This window comes from Stenella coeruleoalba, assembly GCF_951394435.1.
Source record: "Stenella coeruleoalba genome assembly, chromosome: 19".
NCBI classification, from domain to species: domain Eukaryota; kingdom Metazoa; phylum Chordata; class Mammalia; order Artiodactyla; family Delphinidae; genus Stenella; species Stenella coeruleoalba.
In genome coordinates this window covers 14,201,974-14,226,756 of record NC_137165.1, presented here as the reverse complement: position 1 = coordinate 14,226,756, position 24,783 = coordinate 14,201,974, and the positions used below count along the sequence as shown (strand labels likewise).

At 44.3% G+C, this 24,783-nt stretch overlaps 1 protein-coding gene across 3 annotated transcripts in view; it reads left to right on the top strand.

Annotated features, from left to right (window-relative positions):
- The window catches only part of VPS53 (VPS53 subunit of GARP complex), a 127,312-nt gene that overhangs the window by 37,876 nt on the left and 64,653 nt on the right, over positions 1-24,783 (top strand). For all 3 annotated transcript variants that reach the window (XR_013825035.1, XM_079904523.1, XM_079904522.1), the window contains exons 7-11: positions 17-136; positions 10,715-10,793; positions 13,365-13,508; positions 14,336-14,478; positions 18,137-18,278. Coding sequence is in view for 2 of the 3 variants with exons in the window: in XM_079904523.1 (XP_079760649.1) it covers positions 17-136; positions 10,715-10,793; positions 13,365-13,508; positions 14,336-14,478; positions 18,137-18,278 (628 nt within the window). In the remaining variant the exon portion in view is untranslated. The remainder of the gene's footprint in view (positions 1-16; positions 137-10,714; positions 10,794-13,364; positions 13,509-14,335; positions 14,479-18,136; positions 18,279-24,783) is intronic.

Sequence of the window (24,783 nt, the reverse complement as noted above, 5' to 3'; positions counted from 1 at the left end):
TCCTATTTCCTTGCAGAGCCATGACCAGGAGAAGGCAGTATGGAGAAGTTGCTAATCTTCTTCAGGGCGTAATGAATGTTCTGGAGCACTTCCACAAATATATGGGAATTCCACAGATCCGGCAGCTTTCTGAAAGGTAAAATGTCATTGGAGAAAACGATCTTCCCTTTTAAGAGAAGGTGGTGCTGGGAAGTGCGTAAGCACTCAGCCCAGGATGTTCATTGTACAGTCTCCCTGTGGGAAGGAGCCTCAGAGCTCACCTGATCTGACTCTGCCTGTTGCAGACGTCCCTCTATGTCCCCTCACCACCTCCTTACCATGTCTTCTAAAGTGTTAGATAGTTGTGTTAGATAGTTGCTGGCCTGGTGCACTGGAGTGAACCAAGCCCACGTTCGTGAGGGAAGCTGTTCCAGTTGTCTGCTTCCTTGTAACAAACCAACAAAACCCAGGACTTAGTGGCTGATGACAACAGTTATTTCGCTCGTGTAATGTGGCCTGGCCCAGCAGGGACAGCTCATCTCTGCTCCGTGCAGCATCAGCTGGGGTGGCTCCACAGGGGACTGGAGGATCCGTTGGTTTAATCTCATGGTTGGCAGATGGGTGCTTGCTGTCAGCTGCGAGCTCAGCTGGGTTGTCCTCCCTGGGCTCCTTGGGCTTCCTCATGGTGAGGTGGTGCTGGGGCCCATGAATGAGCATGCCAAGAGAACCAGGTCTTAGAAGCCACAGAGAGTCGTTTCTGTAGTCACAAGCCTGTCAGGATTCAAGAGGAAGGGATATAGCCTCCGCCACTCCCAACAGGAGGAGTGTCAAAGCCCCATTGGTATAAAGAGCACGTGGGGGACTTCCCTGGTGGCGCAGTGGTTAAGAATCCTCCTGCCAATGCAGGGGACATGGGTTCGATCCCTGGTCCGGGAAGATCCCACATGCCGCGGAGCAACTAAGCCCGTGCGCCACGACTACTGAGCCTGCGCTCTAGAGCCCGTGAACCACAACTACTGAAACCATGTGCTGCAACTACTGAAGCCCGTGTGCCTAGAGCCCATGCTCCGCAACAAGAGAAGCCACTGCAATGAGAAGCCCGTGCACAGCAACGAAGAGTAGCCTCCGCTCACTGCAACTAGAGAAAGCCTGCAGCAACGAAGACCCAATGCAGCCAAAAATAAATAAATTATTTTTTAAAGTATTATTAAATAATAATAAAAAACGAAGAGCACGTGGGATGAGAGATCACTGTGGTAGTCTTTGCAAATACAGTCTGCCTTTGAACTTCAGATGTGACAAAATGATGACTTAGCCTCTTTAAATTTGTTCTTTCCTTCCTATTCTGTTGAGTTTTAATCCTAGATTCAGAGCCAGTAGAAAGAAAGGCAGATGCTTAAAGAGAAGGAAGATGAGGATCTGAAGGGAGATAGGGGTGGGGAATTTAATGCCTTTTCTGTTAGAAGTAGCAGCAGGGAAAATACTAAGAGACAGTCAAAATTGATGGATCACAACCTTTTTTTTGCAACAAAGAGGAAACGAAGGGGCCGGTACTCAGCAGGAGCCATCATTTTCAACTCTGCTTTCTCATGAGGCCTGATGGCTGCAGGCCTCTTGTTTTCTAAGTTACTTTATTTCTAATTATATAAGTAATACACGTATACATTTTCTTTATTAGAAAAAAGTCAACATACAGATGAAACTTAAGTCCTCTTTAACTATACCTCACACCCCAGTGCTACCCATAGAAGTAGTTACTGTTATCAATTTAATGCTTATCCTCCAGATTTTTTTCTGTGCATTTAAATAAATCTGTAGTTTTAGATTGTGGGTTTATTTTGCTTTGTTTTGTTTTAAATAAATGATCTCATACTGTATGCTTCATTCTGAAACTTTCTCTTTGTTTTTAGCTTAGCAGTGTATTCTAGAGGTTTTTCCACATCAGTGTATACAAACCTATCTCATTCCTTTTAACAGATGCATAGAATTCTGTAGTATAACATACCACAGATTTAAAATTTATTTTATTTATTTATTTTTGGCTGCGTTGGGTCTTCATTGCTGCGCACGGGCTTTTCTCTGGTTGTGGCGAGTGCGGGCTACTCTTGGTTGCAGTGCGCGGGCTTCTCACTGCGGTGGCTTCTCTTGTTGCGGAGCACGGGCTCTAGGCGCGCAGGCTTCAGTAGTTGTGGCACATGGGCTCAGTAGTTGTGGCGCACGGGCTTAGTTGCTCCGTGGCATGTGGGATCTTCCCGGACCAAGGCTTGAACCCGTGTCCCCTGCACTGGCAGGTGGATTCTTAACCACTGCACCACCAGGGAAGTCCCATACCACAGATTATTTAACCATTTTCATATCACTAGACTGTTTGCTTCTAATTGGAAAAATATACTCCCTTTGGCACATCTGCAAGTATTTCTCTAGGATAGATTCTGGGTGATAGGTCACGTGCATTTAAAATTTTAATAACTGCTGCCCCTTTGCCCTCCAAAGAGGCTTTATTTATTTATAGTACCATCTGCATAGCGTGTGAGTACCCATTTCCCCATATCCTCAACAACACTTGGTATTGTCAGTTTTCCTTTTCATTTATCTGATGGATGAAAAATGGTACCTAGTTCCTTTCATTTTCATATCTCTGTTAACTAGTGAGGTTAGTTTCTTTTCACTTGATTATAGGCCATTTGCATTTCCTCTGTGGAATGCCAGTTTATATCCATTGTCTGTTTGTCTACTGAGTTAGTTATCTCTTCCTTATTGATTTGTAGGAGTTCTCTATGTATTCTGGATACTAGTCCTTTGTCAGGTCTGGCAGATCTTGCCTGCAAAACTATGTAGGTGTGTCACCTGTTTTCAAGGCAGATCTTTGTCCTTTCGGTTTCTTCAATGGTAATTGGTCTATTCATGTTGCCTACTTATTTTTTTTCCTTTTTAAAAATTGTGTTGAAATATACGTTACATAAAATTTACCATTTTAATAATTTTTTAGTGTACAATTTCGTAGCATTAAGTATCAATAAATTCACAGTATCGTACAACCATTACCACTCTATTTCCGAAACTTTTTTATTACCCCAGACAGAAACTTTGTATGCATTAAATAATAACACTCATTGCCTCCTCTTCCCTGCTTCTGGTAACCTGTGTTCTATTTTCTATCTATGAATTTGCTTATTCTGGTTACCTCATATACTTGGAATCATACACTATTTGTCCTTTTCTGCCTGGCTTATTTCATTTAGTACGTTTTCAGGTTCATTCGTGTCATATCATTTATCAGAATTTCATTCGTTTTTAAGGCTGGATATTTTATTGTGCATATAGACTATATTTTGTTTGTCAATTCATCTGTTGATGGGCACTTGGGTTGCTTCCACCTTGTGGCTGTTGTAGTGTAGACTAAGCAAATCTATCGTCTGGTGCCTATTAAAAATCTGAAGTCCATCTCATTCTTATTCCTTTATAAAATAATCTATAAAATAATTAATTTTGTTCTGGAAGCATTTGAGATTTTGGGATGGGAGAATCAGGAATTTTACTAGGACATGGGTCTCTTTTCATTCATGTTGCTCTGTACTTAATTGTATTCTTTTCTTTTTTAATATTGTATCTTAATGAATTAATTTATTTTTTGCTGTGTTGGGTCTTTGTTTCCGCACACGGGCTTTCTCAAGTTGTGGCGAGCGGGGGCTACTCTTCATTGTGGTGCGCGGGCTTCTCACTGTGGTGGCTTCTCTTGTTGCGGAGCATGGGCTCTAGTATGTGGGCTTCAGTAGTTGTGGCATGCCGGCTCAGTAGTTGTGGCACACAGGCTCAGTAGTTGTGGCTCGCGGGCTCTGGAGCACAGGCTCGGTAGTTGTGGTGCATGGGCTTAGTTGCTCCGCGGCATGTGGGAGCTTCACGGACCAGGGATCAAACCCATGTCCCCTGAGTTGGCAGGCGGATTCTTAACCACTGCGCCACCAGGGAAGCCCCCTTAATTGTATTCTTAATCTGAAGTCTCATGAGTTCCTTAAATTCCAAGAAATTGTTCTCCTTTATTTCTTCGAGTAGTTTTTATGCTTTGTTCTCTGTGTTCTCTCTTTGTGGAATCCCTAGTGCATGAATATTGGAACTTCTAGGTCTGCTGCCTTGTTTCTTAATTTTTTTAAATACCTTGTATCTTTTTGTTGTGTTAAGCTGAGTTCCTCAACTCAACCCCCCTGTTTTAATTTATTCTTCAATCTTGTCCATCCTGTTATTTCGCCCAGCTGTTGAGTTTTTATTTCAACAATCCAACTTTAATCTTCAGGGTATCTAGTTCATTCTTTTCTCATGGGCATATTAAGTCTCTCAGGGAGTATAAACTATATGCATTTTAAAGTTCTGGGTCGCCTGTTCCATCTCTCTGTCCTCTGATGTCAGGTCTTCAGTTTGCTGAGTACGATGACTCTCTTTCTTGGCGTTTGCACTCTGCCAATATTTGGTGATTTCTAGCTGATCGCTCAGTCTTGGCTGTGAGATTCTCTGTCATTCTGATCAGAGATGCTCTTTTACTGTCACCTGCTCGTGAGGGGGAGGCGGGATGTGCCGCTCGGCTACGTGTGCCACAGACTGTGCTTCTCAGGTGAGGTGGAGCTGGAGCTGGGGGAACTGCCAGGTGGGATATGCTGGTGGCTTATCTTCTGGGCCCGAGGGCTCCCTGATCTGCCTGGATGTTGTCAGCCCTCTGGTCCCTGCTGGGCTTCTCAGACCCACACCCATTCCTGCTGAACGCTCAAGGCAGGGGTGAGACCTGGGCACTGGCTTCATGGCTCCTCTTGCAGGACCCCAGCGTATCCCTCCAGCGGTTCCCTGGGCCCCCCTCCTGCTCTGGTATCCACTCCCCTCGTGTCCTTCATCTTTGAGAAGCCATTTTAGGCAGGGGTTTCCTTCTTCAATCCTCTCCTACCAGAGTTTCTAGTCTACCACTCCTTTTCTTGCCCAGTGCTGGATTCTTATTAAAATCTTTTCATTGGGCTTCCCTGGTGGTGCAGTGGTTGAGAGTCCGCCTGCTGATGCAGGGGACACGGGTTCGTGCCCCGGTCCGGGAGGATCCCACATGCCGCGGAGTGGCTGGTCCCGTGAGCCATGGCCGCTGAGCCTGCGCGTCCGGAGCCTGTGCTCTGCAACGGGAGAGGCCACAACAGTGAGAGGCCCGCGTACCGCAAAAAAAAAAAAAAAAAATCTTTTCATTATTTCTCAGTTTCTGGGACAGGAAGGGGAGGGGTTGCCCTGCGTGCTCAGGGTGCCATCTTAGAGGTGAAATGCCAAGGAACTGTTAAGGAATGTTGGAACAGAGCTTGGCGGACTACTCGGGAAATCACCACCCTTTCCCTTATCCTTCCTAAACCCTTCACACTCAGAGCTGGCTGATCGCCATGTCACACTGGGGATGTGAGGCAGCCAGGAGAGCAGACAAACGGGGCTTTGTGAGCTGCAGGAAAGAAGGAAACTTGGATGGAGAAGGCAGACTCACTCTCAGTGGATGCGGGGGAGAGAGGAGAGGCAGCATCACCTCCCCTTACCCTCCTGATAATCCAGAGTTGATCTTTTTTCCCCGTTCACTTATTCTTCTCTTCACTCACTAATAGATACTTACCACACACCTTTGTATCCCAGGCCCTGTGCTGGGGGACTGAGGGCACAAAGATAAGAAACACATACTCTCTGCCCTCAAAGCACTCACCGTTTTTGTGAGAGACACTAATAGAAAATTTCAGTATAGGTTGGATATAGTATATGTTCAGGCACAGCAGGGAATTGATAGACTGACCCTTCAGGGGTCAAGGATAGGGGTCACAGAAAAATTCAATTTTAATGTGATCTTAAAAGAATGGGTAGGATCTTACCACCAAGACAAGAAGAGAGAGGGGGGAAAAATAGGAGAGAGAGAGAACATCGAGGTACTTGGGGAGACAGTGGAGGGTGAAAGTCTGTCTAGGTAGGCAGGGTCAGATTTTATATGCCTCGCTAAAGAATCCGTTCTTCATCTTGTGGACAATAAAAGATGTTAAGCGGGGAGAGGCATGGTCTCATTTGTATTTTGTAAAACTCTTGTGGGTTATAGGTACAAGAGACTGGAGGTTGGGGCTATGTTCTGGATTAGAAAAGATGAAGACCATACCATGACAGTGACCATGAGGTCAAGGAGTTGTGGGGAAGAGTTGGGTTACCCATTGGTTCCATGAGATGGGCATTGCTGAATGGCAGGAATGTGGCAGAACTGAATTTTAGTTATAAAAAAGCACCATAGGGACAAACGAGAGAATGCACTCTTTTAGGATTCCTTGCCTTTTAACATTTTTTCCAAAGAAGTGGTTTTATAAATTTGAAGGAACTTTGTGATCACTGCTGTAATAACACTCCCCTTAGAAATAGAAAAAGATAACATTCTATCAGTATAGTTTGGTGCTCCAGCCATTCAGTATCATGTAGGGTTGCTGCAAACACAGGAGGATTTACTTTTCTTTTAGTTCATTTCACAACTTCTATTTGCAAAAAAAAAAAAAAAATGTGTTGATTAACAGAGAATATATACTATTAAGTAACACGAAAAATAACGGAAGGGAAGGAATCTCTCGTTTCCAGTGTCTGACTACAGTTCTTTTTCAAGAGGTACTAAAAGTTTGAGGAAAGTCCAGACTTCTTATTTTTAGCATCATTTCTGGTGAATATTCCTCCCGTATGTTTACATAGTGACAGTAGAACCATCTGGAAATGATAGAAATAGCTTGTTTGTTTGGGGGGAGGGGAGAAGGCAGGAGAGTTACATCCTGCGCGCTGCTTCAGGTTCTCTAACTTAATAGCTTGCTGTCTGTAAACTGTGGAAGTCATACAAAGGGTTGTGTTCTGAAATCTTTGCCTGTACATTTGACATATGAAGTTCATAGGCTTTGATTTGAATATAGCTGTTTCTTCCAACTACCCTTCTGGAAAATGCTTAAACGTTAATGTAGCGTTGAAGGAAAGATTTTTTTTCTTTAATGTCATCTTTACATTTCAGATCCTCTGGCTTAAGAATATCCATGAAAGCAAATGTGTCTAGTAATCAGTCAGTATTTCCTGAGGAAGAATGGAAGATTCTTGCATTCTCTTGAAACCCATGGAACCGTTGAACTGAAACATATTTTTCAGGGCTATTTCTAACCTCTTATACATGACAGGTACTTGGCAGGTTGAGGGGATCACATGGCTTAGTGATCAAAGAAACTAAAGTGGAGAATGAAAAGGGCTGGCTAATCAAGTATACTTCAATAAAATTTGAAAAAAAAAGAAAGAAAAGGCCTGGTTAGCTGTGTGACTGTGACAGAAAGAACTTAAGTTTCAAAAGAAAGTGTAAGGGTTGTACTTGATGATCTCAAAGCATGCCACTGAGTCACTCTAAGGTTCTGGGTTGAGATTCTGTCTGTTTGGAGATGGAGCGTCTGACTAATCTGACTGACTAACCATTGTGTCTGGCACTCCGTATGTTGAGAGGTCAGTTTATTGCGAATCACTGAGGGTATTTTCTTTAGGACTGTCATTCACAAGGTATTGGAAGCATCAGGGTTATTTTATCCATAAATGTCTAAGTGGTTTTCATAGTTTGCTGTCCCTCTGCTGCCACCCCTTATGAAGCACATTTAGGGAATGGCGCCCTTGAACAACCCTTGGTCACAGGGCGTGGAGGATGCTAGGAGGCAGTTGGTTCACCTTCATTTCCGGGCAGCACAGGGAATCTTTCATCTCCTAAGAGTGGTCAACGCTGAGTTGTCACCACCCAACCAGGCCGAGCTTATTTGGATGCCAGGAGGAATTGTTATTTGCTTTCTTCTCTAGTAGTGGTAGATTGATTTTCATAACGATGACTAGGAAGTCTTGGTAGCTGAACTCACATATATGCTCCGCTAACAGAGGCTGTTGCTGCATCTCTTCCCAGTAGGAACTTACTTTTCATCTTTGGAAGAGGAAGGAGTATAAAGGAGTGAGACTGAAGCTGTGTTCTTTTAAGTATGTTGACGTCTTTCTAGGATCCCGCTCAGGCAACTGATTGTAAAGACTGCTCTTCACATCTTACCCTGAAAGTACACGGATCATGGTTTGGGTTTATAGGTACCATCGTTATTGTCAGTAAGGGAAATGGTTTCTCTTTCATCTGAGTCACTGGTAGATACTTCAGGAACTATGCTTGGAAACATATTATTATAATTATAATTATTATTATTCTGCTCCAACATTAGTTAAACATCCGACTTCCAGTCACCTGTAAAGATGGATGCCATTGCCAGCTAGTGCTGTAAGACGGGTGTGGTAGAATAGTCAGGATCGGAGCGGATACTGAAAGGCATCTAGTCCAGGCCTCCATCCCCACCCTCTGACTTCACAACCATTCTTAGTCGTGGCCCACATAGGGGAAATGGCTTAATTAGGATTACACGTAGCTCACCAGTGGCACAGCTAAGTCTAGACTTTCTCAAGAGGTGACCTTGGGAATGGACTGAAGAAGAAGGCAAGGGGGTCTGCAAATCACAGCCTGGTACTTCTGTATTTATCATAGGCTTTGGTTGTCTTTTCAGGCACCCAGTCTCTTTTTTTTTTTTTTTTAATGGATTTTATTGAAGTATAGTTGATTTACAATGTTGTGTTAATCTTTGCTGTACAGTAAAGTGATTCAGTTATACATGTATATACATTCTTTTTCATATTCTTTTCCATTATGGTTTATCACAGGATATTGAATATAGTTCTGTGTGCTATACAGTAGGACCTTGTTGTTTATCCAGTCTATATACTGGGTTGACCAAAAAGTTCGTAAGATCTTACGGGAAAATGTGGACGAACTTACCCAATATAATAGTTTGCATCTGCTAATCCCAAACTCCCAATCCATCCCTCCCCCACCCTTCCTCCCCCTTGGCAACCATAAGTCTGTGCTCTATGTCTGTGAGTCTGTTTCTGTTTCATAGATAAGTTCATTTGTGTCATTTTAGATTCCACATATATGTGTTAGCATATGGTTTTTGTCTTTCTCCTTCTCACTTACTTCACTTAGTGTGATCATCTCTAGGTCCATCCATGTTACCTCAGGCACCCCAATTTCAAATCTGGTTAAGAATATGGAGTTAGGGGATGGTGGGCTGGGTAGGGTGACAGAGGCAGAGCCGGGACCATCTTTACCACTGAAGTGCTCAGGGGCCCTGAGAATAAGACTGTGAGTGTCCCTGGCGGGGCTGGAGCTCCCCCTCCAGGAATGATCCTGTGGCTTAGGAGGGAACCTGTGCTCTCTGTGCGCTGCCAAGGGGAGAGGAGGAACAGAGGGGCCTGAGGCTCTGGAAGCTCCGTCTTGTGACCTGGCACCAGGGCAGTCTGTCTGCCTGGCCCGTTCTGTGGAGTCATAAGACCTTGGAGGCAACGGTTTAACAAAAGCGTGTTCTCTTCTGTCCTGTCAGAGCTCACACTCAAGGAATGTTTCCTGTGGTCCACTGGGCAACTGTAGGTGGATGGCCCTGATTCTGCCTTGGGGGCTCCTCCGGTGATAGCCTTAACTCTGTCGTTTCTAACCCCCTCGGAAGGTGACTAAAGAGGCTGCAAACCCACCTATAAGAGTGGTTTTAAAAGTTTTGAAGATGGTGGAAAAACCCTGGAAAGTATTTGGAATAAGGCATAATTATAACTATGCCATAGAAAAACCAAACTGTTTTGGGTCCTGACTATCCCCTCATTAAAAAAAAAAAATCTGAGTACGTCGCCAGGCACTGCCTAGTAGCCAAAGAAATTGTGGTTTTGAGCTGTTCGCTATTTCTAGAAACTTCATAACGTTAATTCCAAAGTAACAGGGTGGAGACCAAAAAAGGAAGAACGTTATTTTACGGTGCTTTTAGCAAAGATAAAATATTTGCCGCAGGCACAGGGCCGTCCAGCTCTGAGGATGGCTGGTGGGAGGCATCCAACTCCTGGGGCTGGTGGAGGACAAGCTCCTCACAGGAGGCTGACCCGGAGCTCCTTTCCCCTCCCAGCTGCTCTCCTTCCTCCTCTTTCCTCTCAGCGGACAAGTATTTCTTGAGCTCCTCGCTTCCATACAAACCACCGTGTTCAGGACCGACTTCCCTGTTCTAACTCATGCTCAGGATAACTCAGTTTTCATCCTCACAGTCTTCTGAGAGAACTTAAATCTTCATTCAGTGGCCTTCACCCTCAATTAGCAGTTCATTTTATCATTTGGATCTTTTTTACTTTAGAAAACATGCTTTTTGTTCTCTTGTTGAAACTTGGGATCCTGCTATTAGTTTGCGGGTTGAAAAAACAGCGACTCTGAAGCAGTGTGGAGCCCTCCTCCCATCCTATGCTCCATGGAGCTGGAGAGTAGTTACACCAGTAACCCGAAGTGGATTTATATGTGATTTGGGCATTATTATATAGCGCTTCCCTGCAGCATAACCACCCCCTAATGACATTTTGTAAAGATTAACATATACTACCTCACAACGGGTGAGAGGTGGCCCAGGAGAACTTTGGGATGTGGAAAACCCGTAGTGAGCATGAATCCGATGCCTGCGTCCTGGTCATAAACCTGCTGCTAACTAGTGTGTGACCTCTCTTATCTAGCCACCCCTCCCCCCTTCCTGGATGATCCCTAAAGACTTCAACAGTTCTAACCCCTACGGATCTGTGCATAATTACTTACGGACATTTGGAAATTTATACCAGGCAATGATATGTTCTCTTTTCCCTACAGAGTGAAGGCCGCCCAGACCGAGTTAGGACAGCAAATCCTGGCCGATTTCGAAGAAGCATTTCCTTCCCAGGGTACCAAGGTATTGTTTTGCATTTTCCCTTCAGTCGTTGGATATTATCACCATTTGCGCCTGAGGCACACGCACTGTAGTTACTGTTCATTTACCATTCCAAAAGCGTTTGCCAGCAGCCATAATGTCTGTTGGCTAGAGGTTCAGGGTAATGAGACCATCCTTGATTTTAAATATCCCAAAGCAACAATTGATTCCCCATCTGTGTCCTCCCAGCATCAAAAAGTGAGGATTTGTTTCAGTTTAATTTAATGTGTGTCAAACCCAAGATGTCTGCCTGGTAAATTCCTTCTTTTTCTCATGGCTATAATAATAATAAATTTTTTTTCAAGCCACAGTGTTTTTTAGGATCGTTACATAACTTTTTGGTTTCAGTTTGGTGAAGAGACAACTGGGAGGAACGTCCCCAGGCTTATGTAACTCTTGGAGTGACACAGTTAGGAGGCTGGCTTTTAATGATCCTGTTCTTTGGGATTAATCCCTTTAGCTCTCACTGGTAGCATAGCTGTTTGTGTTGTGTCTGCAAAGCCCACGGTATTTCACTTGTGAGCTATTGGTTACACTTCTCATGTAACAAGCTTTGCCTCACTTGGCCATCACCGTGCTGGGGTAACTGCCGGGGTAACTGCCTTCAGCTCCATCCTGCAAATTATAGCAGACATAATCTTAATGCTTTGCATGTGTTGGGGAGAGAAGAACCCTCAGAAGCTTTTTTCCCCCTCTACTATTTGAGCTATTTCAGGAGAAAGAACTGTGCAGCGCAGAAGTGACCCAAAGCACACGCCGGCAGCACTTGGTGGGTGGAGATGGGGGATATATGTTCATTCACCGAGCCAAGGAACGTTTCCTGGATCTGCTCTATAATTCAATAACTGGAAATATCTTAATCGTTTTTCTTTGCGCCTCATAAAAGAAACTTAGGACGTAGGTGGGGGTAGCAGCCCCAGCTTTGTAGATTACCTTCTACAGGAAACCTGCCTCTGATTTTAATGTCATAAATTCTGGCTGACTTCTAGCAATCAGGTATTTTATGTGTAAAGCACGTTCCTTTGTGGACTTCATCTTCCTTATTCATTTGCTGTAAGTGTGGAGAGTGGATATTGGAAAGCTGTCCTGTAAAAAGGGGTTGTACAGTATTCACAATACAAACACTAGCCTCTTCTTAGTCCAGGGCCTGCTACACTATACTCTGCTGTTCACCCTGGTTTTAAGAAGTTTCAGAAAAATGTGGATGAAACCCAGCTTTATCATTTAGAAAAAAATAATGTTGACCTACATTATATCTTTTTCTCAGACTCCACGAGGCAGATGAGGTGAAAAATGGTTTTCTTTAACAACTTGCTTCCCTTTTCTCTGTCTGGGCGACTTTTTTTTAACAGTTTTCTTTTTTCCTTCTGAATGACTGTTGACTTCTCTTAAAGGCCTTGTGTTACTATTACTATTTCACAAAATGGAAATAAAGATTTTTTTTTTAATTACCCAAAGGTTACCTATTAGGTCCTTTTTAAATGAAAAAATCTGAACCCATGAGCCCATAGGTTTTGGCTTTCGTGACTCCTCTGTCAGATCAAACATTTTCATCTAGAAGCCAGAGTTGAGCAGTCAGGGTGCTCAGTGAATGACAGAACAGAACAGCCACTCAGCACGGAGCAAGTCAGAATTTGAACAATTTAGCTCTCGGGCAGCTTAGGTAACACTTAGGAAACTCTTGAACTTCAGTTGAGGTGGATAGATTGGACAGAATTGACAAAAAAAGAAGTCATAAAGATTTGGAAGACCCTTAATCATCACCTAGTTAAAGTCCATTATTTTTTCTCACTTCTATTTCAGATGAGTGTCAATAATTGTGCCAAAGCTATGTGGCTATTTAGCCAAGCCAAGAGCAGATGCCAGGTGTTCTTTTCGCTATAGCCCACTCAGCCAGCCATGTTCATTCAGTGAGTTACTATAAAGAAAGGGTCAGCGAGGCTGAGTTGCCTTCAGTAATACAAAGGCCTTCCCACCATGATGTATCAATACAGCGCCTTGATAGTTACTTCCACTGTTTTTTTTCAGGTCAAGGGGCCAGTATCATAATGTTTTACCTTTGGCTACCTGTCTGCATGGTTGACTATCAGTGGGACAAGGCTGGTGGTTTAGAACCGGGATTTAGGTTTTAAATGCCAGCACACTGTTTGGCACAAATATAGCACCTTAGGAACCGGAATCCAAGGTTAGAATCAGGGGAAATTGGCATGTGTGGAGTGAGACTGGTATCATTCTGATTCTTAAGGCTCTTCAGCAAGGCGACTGCAGTTCAGATCGCGGAAGTTTCTACCATCATTGCTGGCCCTGTTTCTAAAATGTCTCATTGCTGATTCATGGAGTAGCTTTTATACTGGCTACTGCAGACTAGCTTAATGATTCTTTCATCAAGGAACAAGTAACTAAAATATCCATCCACAGCACAAGAATGAGTGTCAGGGGAGTGGAAATAATAATAACATCATGAGTAGAACAAGAAGCCGCAGCTGTCAGAGGCCATAAGATTTAAAGGTCATTTCTGGCTTTTGAACTGGTGTGTGTTGTTTGTTTTTCCAGAGGCCAGGAGGACCCAGCAATGTCCTACGAGATGCTTGTCTGGTTGCTAATATTTTGGACCCCAGAATCAAGCAGGAAATCATCAAAAAGTTTATTAAACAGCATCTGTCAGAGTATCTAGTACTTTTTCAAGAAAACCAAGATGTAAGTATTGACCAAAGGAGATCAGATGTTACATTTGAATTTATTAGTTTATTTTAAAATTTATTTTATTTTTGGCTGCATTGGGTCTTTGTTGTTGCACATGGGCTTTCTCTAGTTGCGGCTATTGGGGGCTACGCTTCGTTGCAGTGCGCAGGCTTCTCACTGCGGTGGCTTCTCTTGTTGCGGAGCACAGGCTCTAGGCGCTCGGGCTTCAGTAGTTCTGGCTTGCAGGCTCAGTAGTTGTGGCACGCAGGCTCTAAAGTGCAGGCTTAGTAGTTGTGGTGCACGGGCTTAGTTGCTCCGCGGCATGTGGGATCTTCCTGGACCAGGGATCGAACCCGTGTCCCCTGCATTGTCAGGGAGATTCTTAACCACTGCGCCACCAGGCAAGCCCTATTACGTTTGAATTTTATTGAAAATTGATTGCTCTCAAGTCTGTGATTTATATTTTATTAGTGTTACTGTCTTAAAATGTTGATTTTTGGACCATGAATCCTAGGGGCTGACTGTACAGTTCAGCAATTCTTAACCATTTTGGGGTCACTGACCCTTTGGAGAAATTAATGAGAGCTACAGATCTTCTCCCCAAAAATGCGCCTATGCATAAAACTTTGCACACAGTTTCAGGAAGTTTGTAGAACCCTGAAGCCCAATCATAGACCCCAGGTTAAGAACCTCTAGATCAAGTAAAAAAAAGTAGCCTAGACTCTGAAACTGTGAGAAATTGGTTTTGTTTTTGTTGGTTCTTCTATGTTTTTGCTTATTTCCTTGAACTGTCAGTACTACTTCTAAGCAGTGGGGTGGATTTTGTTCCCTGCCTCCCCAAGGTTGCCTGGCTGGACAAAATTGACCGGCGCTATGCCTGGATCAAGCGCCAGCTTGTGGACTACGAGGAGAAATACGGCCGGATGTTCCCGCGAGAGTGGTACATGGCGGAGAGGATTGCGGTAGAATTTTGCCACGTCACAAGGTAGATGCCAACTCTCTACTGGTTTTGGTGTTGATTGGAATCAGTTGAAACCAGTTGATTGCAACCAGTCCCCCAGGCTCTACAGGCTCCGTGTTGTCTTGTGGATTTGGTGCTACTCCCACCTTTTTTGGTTTGTTTGTTTGAAAGTCATCATTTTAATGAGAATGTCTTCACCTGTGCTGGACTCCCCTCAGAGAACTCCTTTCCTTTTGAAAGTCAGATTTTATATACCCAAAACCAAGTCCCAAACTCCAGCTGTAGCTATATCCCACCTTCTCCAACTTTAGAGTTCCAGCCCTAGAGGAGAGAGCATTATGTGAAGGCAAGGTAAACACTTGATAAGGAGACATGGAAAAGGTTACATGAGAAGCCCTGGGCCAGTAGATTGTAGCCAGAGCACTTGTATTTGTGTTTGTTTTGCCTTAAGAGTAAAATATACCCAACACAGAAGCTATGTCTGCTCTTATCTTTGCTCTAGGACTTTCCTATAGCCTCGCCCTTGCCTTGAACAGCCTGCCTTCTTAATCAACTAAAAGTTCATCAACCAGATTTCCCTGTAGTGGTTCAGTGCCCCACATTTTCCCACGTGTCTGTATCACCTATATCAATGTGCAGTGAGAATACATCCATCATTGTTCTGCTTTTCTTTTTTTTTTTAATAAATTTATTTGTTTATCTATTTATTTATGGCTGCATTGGGTCTTCGTTGCTACATGCGGGCTTTCTTTGGTTGGGTCGAGCGGGGACTACTGTTCATTACAGTGCATAGGCTTCTCATTGCGGTGTCTTCTCTTGTTGCGGAGCACGGGCTCTAGGCACATGGGCTTCAGTAGTTGTGGCATGCAGGCTCTAGAGCTCAGGCTCAGTAGTTGTGGTGCGTGGGCTTAGTTGCTCTGCAGCATGTGGGATCTTCCCGGACCAGGGCTCAAACCCTGTGTCCCCTGCACTGACAGGTGGATTCTTAACCACTGTGCCACCAGGGAAGCCCTGTTCTGCTTTTCTACTTGCTGGGTAGGTGGTTCCAGAGGGACAGGGGCAATATCTACTTCAGTGACATAGTAGACACTCAGGAAATAGTTGTTGAGAACATTTCCCACCCCTAATACAGTGTTTATAGTCTTTGGATAGTTAATATTATTGGCATCTGAGTGTTCTAAGCATTTTAAAGACCTTCTCTCATTCATCCTGACTTCACTTTCAATGAGTGTAGCCCAGGGCCAGATAGTCTCTCTTTTTTTAAAAAAAATTTATTTGTTTGTTTGTTTGTTTATTTTTGGTTGCATTGGGTCATTGTTGTTGCCCATGGGCTTTCTCTAGTTTTGGCGAGCAAGGGCTGCTCTTCGTTGCGGTGCGTGGCCTTCTCATTGCCGTGGCTTCTCTTGTTGTGGAGCACGGGCTCTAGGCACACGGGCTTCAGTAGTTGTGGCACATGGGCTCATTGGTTGTGGCTCGTGCGCACTAGAGTGCAGGCTCAGTAGTTGTGGCGCATGGGCTTAGTTGCTCTGTGGCATGTGGGATCTTCCCGGATCAGAGCTCGAACCCGTGTCCCCTGCATTGGCAGGTGGATTCTTAACCACTACGTCACCAGCTAAGTCCCAGATAATCTCTTTATAGCAAAGAATTAAAGCCCAAGAAGTGTAGATCAACGTATCCATTGACAAAGCTAGAGTCAAAAGTTTTTATTCTTTCCTTGCAGCTTTACCACAACAGTGGTGGGAACGGGCTTTTATTGGTTATGTAGTCCCTTCTAATAGTGCACAGTTACATTAACTCCAAGTTACTTAATTTATTTTTTTATTTTTCATAAATTTATTTATTTTATTTTTGGCCATGTTGGGTCTTCATTGCTGCGTGTGAGCTTTCTCTAGTTGCGGCGAGCAGGGGCTATTCTTTGTTGTGGTGCGCGGGCTTCTCATTGCAGTGGCTTCTCTTGTTGCAGAGCATGGGCTCTAGAGCGCAGGCTCGGTAGTTGTGGCGCACGGGCTTAGTTGCTCCGCAGCATGTGGGATCTTCCCGGACCAGGGCTCCAGCCCATGTCCCCTGCATTGGCAGGCGGATTCTTAACCACTGCGCCACCAGGGAAGCCCCAAGTTAATTTATTTTTAAAAAATATTTATTTAGGGTGCGTCAAGTCTTAGTTGCCGCATGTGGCATGTGGACTTCTTAGTTGTGACATGCATGCGGGATCTAGTTCCGTGACCAGGGATCGAACCCGGGCTCCCTGCATTGGGAGCGCTGAGTCTTACCTACTGGACCATCAGGGAAGTCCCAACTCCAAGTTAATTTTTTAAAAAGTCCCATATCTAAGCATAACTGAACCACCTTAGAGTAATTCATGGTAGTCATCTCTCTTAAAATCATAGGTACAGTCAAGTTGTATGCTTTCAGGGCACATTGTGGGGGGGTGGGGATTTCTTAAGGGATGTTGGCTGTTGTTGTTTTTTTTTAATAGGCTCTATTTTTTTAGAGTAGATTTAGGTTCACAGCGACATTGAGAGGAAGATACAGAGATTTCCCATATACCCCCTGCTGCCCCATCCCTCCAGATAGCCTCCCCCATTATCAACATCCCCGACCAGAGTGTACCCTGTGTTACAATCACTGAACCTACACTGACACATCATTACCAAGCAGAGTCTGTAGTTTACATTAGGGTTCACCCTTGGTGCTGTACATTCCTTCTGGTGGTGGTTTTCAGAAACACATTTGCCACTGGATTTAGATAACCTTTTTGTACTGATTCAAGGTTGATTGTGGTTATGACTTTCTAAGTCCTGATTAGCAAAGAAAGAGTGAATTCCTTGAGAAATTGATAAATAATTCGCTTTAGCCTCCAGTTCAGTGACTTGCAAAATTCATTTTCTGTGAAAAATGAAGTCCGCAGGAGACTGGGAGTACCCAAAAGCCAACACATCTGCTGCTATTGCGTCAGCTAATGGCAGTGTTGCTGCCAAGCTTTCATTATTCGAATTTTGGCTAAAATCCTACAGATACATAATTGTTAAATAAATTCAGAGACTCTTTATTTGGTTTTTGTCACTTATTTATGAGGAAAGATGACCCATAGCTCAGTACTTACTAAGAACTCTTGTGTTACTGCTCCCTTACCACTTAACATTCCGAGACGGGACACTTGAGTGTCACGTAAGCTTCACAGGCAGGAACCACCCAGACATGTACATGTCACTTTTCACATGGGGATTCCCGTCTCTCACGTCTCTTTCCAGGGCTCCTGCTGTATGGTGGAAGAGGTGATTATTGAGCTCTCTGGAAAAGGGAGGGCTTTGTAATTCAGTACTTAATGACTTGTGAAATTATATAGAATATATGCATTTTTATAAAATACTGAGTAAATGCTTTGTATATATTATTAACAAATTATTGAAAAGTTTAAAGATAAAAATTGTAGTACCCATGTAAACAAATTGATGTCCGTAATCCTTGAGGTTTTTTTTTGACTAATGGATAATTTCATCTTAAAATTGTTACTTAGGATATGTATTTCTATTCCCTGGGCATTAAACTTAGTTAGTGATAGATGTCAGGTTTTGAAATGACCACATACTTTTTTTTTTATAATATACGCTAAAGCCACTTACTTTGTCTTATCTTGAATGATCAGTTTGTTTGACAACATTCCTATATCTTTAATTTGAAGGACAGAACTGGCCAAGATCATGCGTACCAGAGCTAAGGAAATTGAAGTGAAATTGCTTCTCTTTGCTATTCAGAGAACGACTAACTTTGAGGGGTTTCTTGCAAAACGCTTCTCCGGGTGTACCCTGACAGATGGAACTCTGGTAAGACGGTCCTAAGGGGGACTGGACCAGGAAATCAGTGGCCTGGGTGGGTGGGCTTCACTTCAGTCTTTCACACTGTGGTGGTTCCATCCATTGGCTCAAGTGCTTAATCCCCCATCCCAGGGATTTTGCTGAATTTGTGCAAATAGTCATACAGGATACTCTGTATGGATTTATTGTTTGTCTATTATGCAGTACTTCATGTTTCTAGAATGTCCTGTCATCATTTTGTCTAAGGATAGGCCCCATTTTAAAGACTAGTAATTCTGTGAGTCACAGAGGCCTCACTTATTCAGTCACAAATACCTTATTACATTATCAACTCTTGAGTTTTATTACAATTAGGATATGTTTAGAGGAAATGTACCAAGAAAGAGGTGAACTGCAGCCTTAGAAGCAGAAAACGTTGGCGATTTCTACAATGTTCATCACTGAAGAATAGTTAAATAAAATATGGTAAATTCATGCTGTGGAATAGGTATAGCAGTTTGAAAGTGGTAGAATGGGGGATAGATCTAGATGTGCTGTCATAGAAGGAAAACCTCTCACATATATTAGGTGCAAAATGTAAGCTGCAGCCCAGTGTATATGGTATAATTCCATTTGTGTGAGAAGCATGTTTATATATGTGAATAGCTAAGAAAAAGGTCTGGAAATGGTAACAGTGGATGGATGTCTCTGGGGAAAGGAAATTGGAGTGAGACTAGGTAGAGAAGCAAAGAATTTTTTTTTTCATTTTATTCTGGTAATTCGTTTGAATTTTTCTTATAAAAATGCATTTACATACTTTTTAAACTTTGCTTTTACATAGTCTAACAACGTTATTTTTCAATTTTTTTTAAATGAGGGAGATGGCCCAAACAGTGACTTCCAAACTTTCTCCCCCTCCCCCTCTCCCTCCCCTCCCTCTCCCCTCTCCCTCCCCGTCCTCCTCTTCCTCATTCCTTTTTTTTAAACATAAATTTATTTATTTGTTTGTTTATGGCTGTGTTGGGTCCTTGTTTCTGTGCGAGGGCTTTCTCTAGTTGCGGCAAGCGGGGGCCACTCTTCATCGCGGTACGCGGGCCTCTCACTGTCACGGCCTCTCTTGTTGCGGAGCACAGGCTCCAGACGCGCAGGCTCAGTAGTTGTGGCGCATGGACTTAGTTGCTTCGTGGCATATGGGATCCTCGCAGACCAGGGCTCGAACCCGTGTCCCCTGCATTGGCAGGCAGATTCTCAACCACTGCGCCACCAGGGAAGCCCTCATTCCTTTTTTAATTGAAGTACAGTTGATTTACAGTGTTGTGTTAGCTTCAGGTGTACAGCAAAGTGATTCATTTATACATATATGTATTCTTTTTCAGATTCTTTTCCATTATAGCTTATTACAAGATATTGAATATCGTTTTCTGTGCTATACAGTAGGTCCTTGTTGTTTATTTTATATATAGTAGTGTGTATCTGTTAATCCCGTATTCCTAATTTATCCCTCTCCCTCTCTTTCGCCTTTAGTAACCATAAGTTTATTTTCAATGTCTGTGAGTCTAAACTCTTTCTTCTAACAAACTGTAATGTGGGATCCACACAGAATAAGAGCTCACGGTTTGGGAACCTCCACTGTGTATCTCACACTGTGCCAGGTGCGTTTGCCTGCAGTCCATCACCTTGCTTCATCAACTGTAGGAAATACGCATTTGAAACTTACCCGGCACATATAGAAAACTCTGAGCTATTGTGCTTGAAGCAGGGGCAAGGCGGATATTGGGCCTAGAGCGCCTTTCTGTTGCTCACCTGTCACCTCTACTTTCTCTGGCCCCCACCCTGCCAGTCATAAAATCCTGGGACCTCACTGGAATCCCCTCTTTGCCTCCCCCCAAGACCTGCCCCAGAGTAGGCACGTAAGGAGCTGGTCCCTCAGGGCAGTGGGCTGAAGTGTGGTGATGGCAGCGCTTAGTTTTAAGGCAAGACCATAAAACCCTGTCCACTCAGGGCCACGCGTGACCTCATTAAAATAGAATGCGGGGAACCACAAAGCACTCTTTCCATACTTAACAAATAAAACTATATACATATACAGATATATGGACGCTCCTCTGCTTGTTAACTCATGTTCAAAATGGATTTCTTCTTATTAACAAGGAAAAGAAAAATAGTGCATGAGACAAGTGAAAGTGCCCTTACAGAAAATGCAAATCCCCAAAGGCAGCAGGTCCCACAGATGCTGTGGAAAGAAGCTTGTGTCTCTCCTGAGAAGTATTGGGTTGACTGCAGCACCCACCTGATGTCCTCACGCTGGGGCTGCTCTCCTCCCTGCCCGAGCTGTGCTTTTGGCCTGGCTTCCAGCAGAGACTCGTGTGGCTCTGGTTCAGCCCTCCAGGGATCTGCCTGGGGACCAGGCGGTTTGAGCGTTGAGCACAGGCCCCAGCTGGGTGTGCCGCCTGCGTCACACGGCTCCCCGCCGGGCAGGGTGGGTAGTGCACGGGGTTGGGCTCCGGGAGCCAGTAGTCCGGCTCACTGTTCAGGAAATGTGTCCCGTGAAGACTGCTTGAATCACAGCACTCCTGAACACCTGTTTGGAGCCATTCCTCCCTTCCTTTGGCTGGGCCCTTCTTCCTAGTGATTTTGGTTTTACATTTCGGGAGCCCTAATGTCACAGGGGAATGAATGGCCGGCCCTGTGGTACCTGATGACCAGGAGACCTTGTAAACTCGGGGCTGTCCTGGGACACGTCAGGTCTCACCTGTGCTAGGAAATGCCCCAAAGGTCAAAAGAGCTAGAGTAATGTGGGCTGGGAAGGCCCCCTCTACACCAGGTGAGGCTACTGTGCAGGGTAACCACGTAGAGACCATGAAAAACAGGCAGGAGCGGAATGTAAGTTTGCAAAGACAGCGCTTTTTCTGTGGAAAACTGGTATAGGAATGTCAAAGCAGCAGTTGGTCAGCTGTTAACCAACTTCTGTCTGAGGGAGGAGACTACTGGAGGCACCTGTTCTTTGGGGCAGCCCAGCCCCTCCACTCTCACCCGCTGCCAGGGCCACGCTCCTGGGCTGCAGCCTTCCATCTCCTGGGGGTGCTGCGCTCTGCGGTGCCGCTCATGGTCACTAGGAGCCCCTGAACCTTTCCCACCAATCCCTTCCTTTCTGGACTTCTGGTTTTGAAATTTTCTGGCATAATTGATTTACAGAAATGTCCTCCAGTTGCTCAGCTGTTGCTTGCCTCTCCTATAAAGTTTGCAGAGAGTTTCAGGTTACAGATCCTTGGCCAGGAAATCCTGCTGAGCCAGGAGCTTTTCATTCATCCCTCCAGTTGGTCAGCTGTCTTCTGCACAGACTTCTCCAAGTCACTCAACGTCTTTAAGTCAGCTCTTCCCTCAGACTGTTCTTCGTCACAGTTATCGTGACCCGGTGATCATTCTGCATTTTCCAAGTCCTGACCATGGCTGCTCCATAGCCTGTGAGGATTTTCCCATAAAGATTAGTTTCTAGAAAGGCAACAGAACTCCTCTGGCCTCTTCCACAAGGCAGGCCAGGTCTTAGAGAATTGGTTCACTGCAGCCCTGCTGTGGGGAGATGTGAACGCCATGCTTCTCACTGTCGGTGATGTTCACTCTGACCCTGGTCCTGCCAGCACCTTGCTGTGGGCAGTTGGGGCCACACCTTCATCAGTAGCCTGTAAGCCTCAGCATCAGGGACCCCGATGGATTTAGTCATGACCACTGACCATGCTCCCAACAGACAGTGTTGGGAAGAGGCTGGCCTGGCCTGGGCCAGGAGGTCCACCTGGCCTGATGGCCATGCTAGCTGCTGGATACCCCACCTGAAGACTGGCTGCCCCTTGTCTCCTCCCCGTCGTGCCTTGATCCCAGGATATACCTTTTGGAAAATCTTTTGTGGTCACCATTTTGTTTCAGGGTATCAGAACTACAAAATGAACCAGAGTATATCATAATACCCTTTAACATATGCCAAATTTCATAGAAAGTTAGCAAATTCCTTGGAAGATTATAGAGCAGATAAGAAGTCAGCCAAGGAGCCAAGTTGACCAGAGACCCTCCCAGGCCTGTGCCCTTCCCCCTCTTCACTTTATCACTCAGGTCCTTTTAAGACCCTTGGTGACTGATTGACAGTCAAACAATGAGGGTGAGCTCGAGAGGGGACAGGCTCACCTGCAAGGACCTTCCTAACTGATCCATGCGATGCATCATCTTTTGCTCTTTTTTTGACAGATGCTATTTGACATCTGTTAGAAATCTAGACTGAAAGAGCCTTAAGGACAGGGCTTGTTTTGTTTTTTACTATTCCAGCCCCAACAAGCTTATAACACTCTGTGCTTAACTGTTACTGGAAGAAGGGAGTTGCCAAGCCTTCTAACTAATTGCCTAAACTCCTGACCCTTTAGGAGGGATTTAAAATAGTCTGTAAATTAAGGGACTTCCCTGGCAGTCCAGTGGTTAGGGCTCCACACTTCCAGTGCAGGGAGCATGGGTTCGATCCCTGGTTGGGGAACTAAGATCCCACATGCTGTGCTGCACGGCCAAAAAAAAAAAAAAGTCTGTAAATTAAAATGCCTTGAAATTAAAAGCAAATGTCTAGGTATGATTTAACTATGCCCACGTGCATTATTAGGGACTCGACGATTAGATTTAAGGTTAAACATTATATTCAGCCTCTATGAAAGCACTGAAGTGAAAATCACCTTAAAATGGTGAATTGTATGTTAATTATATCACAATTTTAAAATACCAAGGGTTTTAGAAAATATTGTCTGAGTTTAGTTATAAATCATCTTCATGTTTCAGGTAATTTGTTTACCAAAAAGAGAGACGGAGGGAGAGTAATACATGCTTGTTAAAGCTCAAATAAATTCTAAAAGAACAATCTCTTCTTTCTCAATTACTCTAAATCCCTCTCCCCAGAGATGTGCACTGTTTAACAACTTGGGGTATAATTTGAGACTCTTCCAAGCATACACGTGCACACGTGCGTGCGCGCGCACGCACACACACACACACACACACACACACACACACACACACTGGGTTTTTTGGTTTGTTTGTTTTACAAAAAAACAGACAGTGTTGCCCATGTGTCTGAAGAGGACTTTATTTAGTGCTTCTCATGTGATCAGCATTTATCCACAAGTGTTTTTCAAGCTCCGTCTTGGTGCAGGGCCTTGGGAAAAGATGAAAAATTGAATCAGACAGGTGCTTATGTTCTATTAGGAGAAAGAAACCTATGCATAACTGTCACAACATAAGATATGAACATGGTGGTACCAAGAACAAAAGAGGGGTTCCAGTGATGCTAAACCAGGTGCAAATAGTCCTGTACTTACTGTCCTATCAACTGAAGCCTCCAAGCCGTCTCTTTAAGAACAGATCAGGAACTGGGCTGGAGTAAAGTGTTTATGGAATGAGAAATGCAGAAATTGTGGAACTTTCACCTCATAATGAAAGCTCTCTCCTCCAGAGAAAGGAAATAGATTCATCTTAAATTTCAGAATTCCTTCTTTGATAATTTGAAGTGTCCAGCGAGGCCTCAGAAAGGCATGTGTGCAGGCAGGCCCAGGCATGGATGTACTACTGACTAAAGCCTGACCATCTCTTCCCAACAGTAAATTAGACAGCTTGGCTGGCCTGTGGCCCTTGTGGTTCTGAAGGTGGGTGTGGGGAGTCCCGTCTGGTTTAATTAGTAGGAATGAACTTGCCGAATGAAGAATTTTTCCTTCCTGTATGGACTTGAAATCAACTGTCATCACAGCAAAAAGAATGAATCCTTTTAAAATTGGAAAGTCGGTCATTTCTCGGCAAATTTTTGGTTTCACTTAGCAGCCCCAGAGCTCATGGAATATGTCATTTGAGTTCTTTCAAATCTAAACCTAACCTTGTAATTCTCTGTGGGCTCTGACAGCCGCAGAGCAGGAATGAGAAGCATGGTCTGGCTGGCTCCGCCCGAGGGGCCCTTGCACAGAAGGCTGAATTGTGCCGGTGATGGCTCCCTGCAAAGACTTGTTCTTTCATCACAGCAAATCAATCTGAGCAGTAACATGGCCCCCTAAATAGCAGGAGTCTATGTCCACCCCTCAGGGTTTTATAACATTTGCCAGTAGGATGGTGGTACAGGCGTTACTTTGAGGGCTTCATTGGAGACTAGGGGAGAAGGGTGAAGCCTTGTAATTTGATGGGTGCATTGCTTACATTTCCTGGGGAGCTCCCAAAGAGACGGTATAGTAGGGACAGGATCTCACTTGTGATTAAAAAGAATTCTTTTTGTGAGTCTTCGAAGTCCTGTGCTCCCCGCTTTTTCCCTCCGGAGAGTTGCTTCACTGAGAGAGGCACAGCCACGGTTCTGCCTTCGTGACTTGCCCACCCCGATTAAACACTAACGACAGCCCCCATGTTCTGAGCTTCCCCTATGAGCCGACCGTTGTGTGAAGCTGCTCTATAGACATGCTTTGCGTGCATTACTTCATTAATTCTCATGACAGCTCCGTGCAGCAGGTGTTGATATCCCTTCACATTGCAG